Genomic DNA, 8,031 nt, shown 5'->3' with positions numbered 1-8,031 from the left:
TCATTTTGGTCGAACGTAGGTAGTGTTTTTGACAAAAATATTTGGATGTTTCACCATACACGATTTTTTTTTTATTGAATGTGTTTGTTTTGGTCAAATGAAATCCAAGAAAGATACCAACATAATTAATTTTGTGTAGATCATAAGCTACTTGAATATTCCAACACAACAACTGAATCACTTAAAAATATTAGTTAACATAACTACAAGTAAATTTTCACATGTTCAATTTTATGTTAAACAATTGATTCTAAGATCAAAATTGATTTTAAGTTCAATTAACTTTATACAGTTTTTGTGTTGGATAAAAAAAATTTATAGTGAAACATTCAACATTAATCACGGCACATCAAAATTGATTTTAACCACACATAATTTTGTCAACGTTTAACAAAAAATGTTTGTTCAACATAGAAACAACTTTATATGTAGAAAAAGTGTCTAAAAGAACCTCTTTTTTCGACCCATTATGAGTAAGAATTTTCTTCTGACATACATGCATCAATGTTTTGGAAAAGGGGTTAGATTTTGATAAAAATTTCGGTTCTTATATGAATTTCTTACCCAAATTGCACTCAACCAAATGAAGTGTAGATGATAAAATTGTGCATAAGATTTAAAATGCTTAGCTTCAAGTTCCATTTTGAGTACACATTGCATTATTATATTATAGAACGCCGAGAACAACATTTCAAATTTATGCCTAGTAAATCAGTGGTCCAGTTTTGGGATTAGGGTATAAAAATGGCAGCAAGTAGAGCTAAAATAATTTAAATAAATCTCACCCATAGATAGATCCATGTACCGGTCGTAACTCGTAAGTCATGTTAAGGACATTACCTCAACCATGGGGGTAGTTACTTTTGTTTCCACAGTTCGCCAATCACAGACATTCCAAAGTTGTGAGATCCACACAAACAGATCAAAACCGGCTTCTCCCTCACACCACGACACCTAGCTATGGCGGGTTCCTCATATTTTCTTTCTCAACCTTTATGATGGCCAAAGCTTCAAGAAACTTTTCTCTTATTGTGTATATTATGCTACACAACTATATCTTTTGAGAAATGCTAATAACACACTCATTTGAACACTCTATTATTGGTTGAAATTTATTAAAAAATCGCAAATTTTAGTGGAATTTCACCTATTATTTAATGACTCATTTACCAATAACACACTCATTTGAACACTCTTGATTTGTAATTTTCAATAAATTTTAACCAATAGATACCCAGAAATGTTTTTGCTAATAGAATTGACATTGTCAAAGCAGGACTTTCAATAACTAGAGAAAACATGTCTTAAAGAATATAGATTAAGGCCAGGAAGGCAAAATGTAGCATATGCAGATTCAACTGAAAGTGAATCAAACAATCATGATCAAGATTATTCAAGATCCAGGCCTAAAAAAATCAACTAAAAGAAAGAATTCAAACTGTAGACAAAGTACATGGAGCCACCATTCTAAGAAGACAACACAGGACAACAAAATAAAGAAGTTAGTAATGTTGGACAAAGTTCAGACATGAAAACATTTTTAGCAAAAGGAATAAGTTTAGGCAAAAAAAATCATTTTTTCATAATTAATAGATTGTAAGATTATCGAGGAAGATGAATAAGTATACTATAAGGATGTGATAATTGTTATTCAAGAGTACTAAATACATTAAAAATGCTGTTGAAGAGCTCACTCAGCGAGCCAAATTGGCTAATTCACTTAGCAAGGAAGCCAGATCGCTTAGCGAGAGAAAAATCCTAGAGAATGTTAAATCAGAGAGCAGCGCGCTAAGCTCACAGCCAGCCCGCCCAGCGAAACTTTTGTCTCTTTTCACGCTTAGCGCGTCCAAGCCCACCAAGCATCCAGTCACTAACTCTTGTTTAGCGAGACATGCTCGTCGAGCGCACATTCATAATCTGAGAAGTCGAAAAATCTTTAAAACTGGAAGAGGAGGGGGAAACCAAGCGTGGGAAAGAAGGAACAGAGCATCAAGGTTGAAGGAAGACACTTTTCTTTACACTTTCACTTCACCACTCCATTTCCATCTTATTTCATCCATGTATTGATCCCTCCTTGCTAATGGAGGGCTAAACACTTCATTGTTGGGGAATTTTTCCACTAAGCACTCTTGATGTAAAAATTTTAACTATCTATTTAATATTATTGCTAGTGTTTTCTGATTCTATCTGTGTTTATTTTCCATATTTGTGGCTTGATCACCCATTTATATGTTTTGTTAGGATTTAAGTATTGGAAAATGTTTCTAGGAATAGTGTGAAGTATTCTAGTAAATACTGCATCTTTTTCGTAATGTGGCTCGCTAAGAATGAATTTGTTGAGAAATCAAGAACAAAACTAGGAGGGCTAGGCTCTTTCATGTGAGGAATCACAGCTAGAGTAATTTAACAGTGCAAAGAACATTAGGATAATGTTAAATAGAGAAAAACTTCTTTAATCACGTCAAGAGAAAGTTCAGTAGAATACTCCCTGACACATTCACCTTGCTATTTATTCCATTTTACAATTCTCTGTTTGTTTTTGTTATTTTTTCTTAAGCTGAAAAAAAATTACTACAATCATTGGAAAACATGAACTATTTCATTTTACTTTACTGCAATTAAAATTGGTTACAAATGGAATATGCGTCATTGAGGTATAATAAATTTCCTGTGGACACAATACTCTGTCTTACTATTTTAATTACTACTTGAACGAATTGGTGCACTTGCCAATCGTCTAACAAGTTTTTGACGCCGTTGCCGGAGAATTTCTTTTTACTTGATGTGTATGTTACAGTTTGGAAGCAATTTTTTTTGTTCATTGATTTATTTTTGTACTGATACTTATTTTCAATTTGATTTAATCTCGTCTTGGTTAACTGCTCTGTAGTAGCTTGCTTCTTGCATGCGAGGTAAAACTCTAGTAGGGGACTTAGCTCCGTTGGATTTGGAGATTAATGCTACTTGTAGAAGAAACAACGCAACAAAGAAAAGAAGAGTGTTACAGGATAGGACAACTGACCTCAGTGACGGGAGAATTCCTTCATCTAAATCTTCTTCATCATTTCTCATTGAACTGAGAGAAATTGAAGTTGGTGCATCTGAAGAAAAAACAGTGCCTGAAGATCAACCACCAAGAGTGACTCTTAAAGACTATTCTAGTTCTACTATGCCGCAGTTTTTCACTGGCATAGCGCGACTAGAAGTTTAAGCAACAAATATTTCATACCCGTATTCCTTGATTCAGCTCATTCAAGGAAATCTCTTTCATGGTTTACCAAATGAAGACCTTTATGCTCATTTAGCAACATACATTGAAATATGCAATACTGTAAAGATATCAGGAGTTTTGGAAGATGCCATCAGACTTAATCTATTTTCATTTTCACTAGCCGGTGAAGCCAAGAGATGGATGCATTCATTTAAGGAAAATATCTTGAGAACTTGGGAAGAGGTGGTCGAGAAATTTTTAAAGAAGTATTTTCCTGAGTCGAAAACAGCTGAGGGAAAGGCAGAGATTTCCTCGTTCCATCAATTTTCCAACGAATCCTTGAGTGAAGCCTTGGAGCGCTTTCGTGGTTTGCTTTGGAAGACTCCAACTCATGGGTTCACTAAACCTATTCAGTTCAACATTTTCATTGATGGTCTGAGCCCCCAATCTAAACAACTACTAGATGCTTCAACTGGGGGAAAAATTAAATTGAAGACTCCCGAGGAAGCTATGGAATTAATTGAAAACATGGTAACCAGCAACCATGCCATATTGCGTGACAGGACTCATATTCCTACAAAGAAAAGTTTATTGGGACTCACATCACAGGATGCTTTGTTGGCACAGAATAAGCTATTAGCTAAACAGCTTGAATCACGCACTGAGACTTTAAGTAAATTGCCAAAACAATTGCAGGTAGCCCAACCGACTCATTCAACAGTCATGCAAGTTGGAGGTTGCAGCATATGAGAAGGAGCTCATGAGTTTGGTGCATGTATGAATCAAGATGATACATCTAAAGAGGTTAATTACATGGCAAATCAGAATAGGCAAGGATTTCATCCAGGTGGCTATGCAGGATATCAGCAAAGGGGAAATTTTTCTCATAACCAAGATCAAGGTTGGCGATCACACTCTGGAAATCAGTTTAATAAAGACCAAGAAGGTCCATCCAATCGACCTCCCAACCAAGGCCCTAATTTGTATGAGTGGACCACCAAATTAGAGGACACACTGACTCAATTTATGCAAGTTTCTATGTCCAATCATAAGAGCACACAGTCAACGATCAACTATGATCATTAGAAGTCAAGGGAGAATGCTAGTGGGAAAGGAGAGCTAGAAGAAGAGGAAAAACAGGAGGAAGGAGAGCAAATGAGAGAAAGAGAAATAAGTGAAAAAGAGGAGAAAAATAAAAAGAGAGAGATCGAACGAGTGGAGAGGAAAGAGACTGGAGAAAGGATGACTAAAAGTGAGTTGGCTAGAGAGAGAAAAAGAAAGGCAGTCCCCAACCCAGTTAAGGAGGCTCCATATCCTTTGGTGCCATCTAAGAAGGACAATGAGCGATATTTTGCTCTCTTCCTTGATATTTTTAAGAAGCTAGAGATTGCAATTCCTTTTGGAGAGGCCTTGCAGCAAAAGTCAATTTATATCAAGTTCTTGAAGGATCTCCTCACCAAAAAGAGCAAATATATCAACAATGAGAGTATAATGGTGGAAGGAAATTGCAGTGCTGTTATTCAAAGAATTCTACCACCAAAATTCAAGGATCCAAGAAGTGTAACCATTCCATGTTCAATAGGGACAGTGACAGTGGGAAAAACACTAATTGACTTGGGAGCTAGCATCAATTTGATGCCACTTTCGATGTGCATAAGAATAGGGAATTTAGAAATTGCACCAACAAGAATGACACTTCAGCTTGCAGACCACTTGACCTTATGGCGTGGTTGAAGATGTGCTAGTCAAAGTGCGTCAATTCACATTTCCTGTAAAATTTGTTATATTGGACATTGAAGAAGATGCAAATATTCCACTGATTTTAGGTCATCCTTTCATGTTGACAACCAAATGTGTAGTTGATATGGGCAATGATAACTTGGAAATGAGTGTTGATGATCAGAAAGTTACCTTTAATTTATTCGATGCAATCAAACATTCGAATGATCACAATGCATGTTTCAAAGTGGAACCAAAGGAGTTAGTAGTGTTGGACAAAATTCAGACATGGAAAAAGATTCATTTTTAGCCAAAGGAATAAGTTATGGCAAAAAAAAATCATTTTTAATGCATTTAATACTCTTGAATAACAATTATCAAACTCCTCCAAATTTACAGTTTTGTTTGTACTCAAGCAAAAGAAACTAACAGTGGTCAATCAATTCAGTGTTTGTCTAATAAGTATCAATCATAGTGACAGAGATGACTGTACATGCATCAACCAACAAATCCTTTGAATTAATGTGCATTACATTTAGAGATATGAGCGTGTATTGGGCATCAGAAGTGAAATAAATTACAAGTATCAAGTAAAGTTGACTAAACTCTTATCCTCATGACTACTGTTTCTCTCATGCATACATACAAGTGTTTTCTTCATATAAACAACCAACACAATTCCCAACTTTTGACTTTCATATCATTCCATACACACAATGTGGATTTGAAGGACTTTGTTCGGCTTGTAATGAGGCTGGGCTAGAAATAAATTCATGGTTTTTCTTGGATGCAAACTTTTCTTATCTTGCCCTCAATTTCTTATTACTGCACTTATCCCTAATTAGCATCATTCAATAATCCCACCGGCACCAATGCTTCAGAATTATTTGTCATTTACTTTCATTTCTCATTCTTTTTTGGAAGCAGAGGAGCATGGTCATGCCATTTCCTGCAGCTTTTCAATGCTGATATATTCATTTTCATGATTTAATAACCCCCCTCCTAAATTTGAACCAAACAATTTCCATCAAGACAATGCTTTCCTAAAACCTAGAACAAGATATGATACAATTGATTTACTTCGCTAGGGTTCAAGATAATATTCAATCATGTGAGAGAATGACTAGCATTGTCCTGCAGTGAGCCAAGCATGATTGAATATTGTCCTGAACCCTAGCGAAGTAAATCAATTATATCATATTTTGTTCTAGGTTTTAGGGGAGCATTGTTTTAATGGAAATTGTTTGGTTCAAATTGTGGGAGTGGGGGGTTCATTAAATCATAAGAATGAATATATCAGCATGATGCAGAAATGGCATGGCCATGCTCCGCTGCTTCCAAAATAAATGAGAAATGAAAGTAAATGGCAAATAGCAATGGTGCCTATGGGATTATTGAATGATGCTAATATGGGGATAAGTGCAGTAAGAAGTTGAGGGCAGGATAAGAAAAGTTTGCATTCAAATAGAGAATGCTCTTCTAAAACCTAAAGTGTTGCAACCAAGAAAAACCATGAATTTATTTCTAGTCCAGCCTCACTACAAGCCGAACAAAGTCCTTCAGATTCACATTCACATTATGTGTATGGAATGAGATGAAATGAAAAAGTTGAGAATTGTGTTGGTTCTTTATATGAAGAAATCACCTGAAACACTTGTTGTGTATGAGAGAAACAGTAGCCGTGAGGATAAAAGCTTAGTCAACTTTACTTAATACTTGTCATGCTTGCTAATTTATTTCACATCTAAAGTCCAATACACATGCTCATATCTCTAAATGTAATACACCTTAATTCGGAGGATTTGTTGGTTGATGCATGTACAGTCATCACTATCACTATGATTGATACTTATCAGACAAACACTGAATTGATTCACCACTGTTAGTTTCTTTTGAGGACAAACAAAACTGTAAATTTGGAGAAGTTTGATAATTATTCAAGAGTATTAAATGCATTAAAAATGATTTTTTTGCCTGAACTTATTTCTTTGTCTAAAAATGAATCTCTTTCCATGTCTGAATTTTGTCCAACACTACTAGCTTCCTTATTTTGTTCTCCTCTATTGCCATCTATTGTCTTCTTAGAATGGTGGCTCCTTGTACTCATTCTATAAATTGCATTCCTTCTTTTAGTTGGTTTTCTAGGCCTAAATCTTGAATAATCTTGGTCATGACTGTTTGAACACCAGCATGTTTCAAAGTGGAACTAGAGGAGCTAGTAGTGTTGGACAAAGTTCAGACATGAAAAGAGATTCATTTTTAGCCAAAGGATTAAGTTCAGGCAAAAAAAATCATTTTTAATGCATTTAATACTCTTGAATAACAATCATCAAACTCCCCTAAATTTATAGTTTTGCTTGTACTCAAGCAAAAGAAACTAACAGTGGTCAATCAATTCAGTGTTTGTCTAATAAGTATCAATCATAGTGACAAAGATGACTGTACATGCATCAACCAACAAATCCTCCGAATTAATGTGCATTACACTTAGAGATATGAGCGTTTATTGGGCATCAGAAGTGAAATAAATTACAAATATTAAGTAAAGTTGACTAAGCTCTTATCCTCACGACTACTGTTTCTCTCATGCATAGAAGTGTTTTCTTCATATAAACAACTAACACAATTCCCAACTTTTGAATTTCATCTCATTCCTTACACACAATGTGGATCTGAAGGACTTTGTTCGGCTTGCAACCAAGAAAAACCATGAATTTATTTCTAGCCCAGCCTCATTACAAGCCGAACAAAGTCCTTCAGATTCACATTGTGTGTATTGAATGAGATGAAATGAAAAAGTTGAGAATTGTGTTGGTTGTTTATATGAAGAAATCACCTGAAACACTTGTGTGCATGAGAGAAACAGTAGCCGTGAGGATAAAAGCTTAGAGAACTTTACTTATACTTGTCATGCTTGCTAATTTATTTCACATCTAATGCCCAATACACATGCTCATATCTCTAAATGTAATGCACCTTAATTCGGAGGATTTGTTGGTTGATGCATGTATAGTCATCACTATCACTATGATTGATACTTATCAGACAAACACTGAATTGATTGACCACTGTTAGTTTCTTTTTCTTGAGGACAAACAAAA

At 35.2% G+C, this 8,031-nt stretch overlaps 1 protein-coding gene across 1 annotated transcript; it reads left to right on the top strand.

Annotated features, from left to right (window-relative positions):
• Window positions 1-4,453: 4,453 nt before the first annotated feature.
• LOC114406346 lies at window positions 4,454-4,945 on the top strand. Its single transcript, XM_028369037.1, has one exon. It carries the CDS (start codon window positions 4,454-4,456, stop codon window positions 4,943-4,945), a length of 492 nt encoding a protein of 163 aa, XP_028224838.1.
• Window positions 4,946-8,031: the final 3,086 nt, after the last annotated feature.

The sequence above is a fragment of the Glycine soja genome, chromosome 1 (genome assembly GCF_004193775.1).
Source record: "Glycine soja cultivar W05 chromosome 1, ASM419377v2, whole genome shotgun sequence".
NCBI classification, from domain to species: Eukaryota; Viridiplantae; Streptophyta; class Magnoliopsida; order Fabales; family Fabaceae; genus Glycine; species Glycine soja.
The sequence above is the reverse complement of the archived record's forward strand: the minus strand, read 5'-3'. Positions and strand labels throughout refer to the sequence as shown.

Coding starts and splice junctions, on each gene's coding strand:
- LOC114406346 (XM_028369037.1), top strand. CDS start 4,454: ATGACTAAAAGTGAGTTGGCTAGAGAGAGAAAAAGAAAGGCAGTCCCC.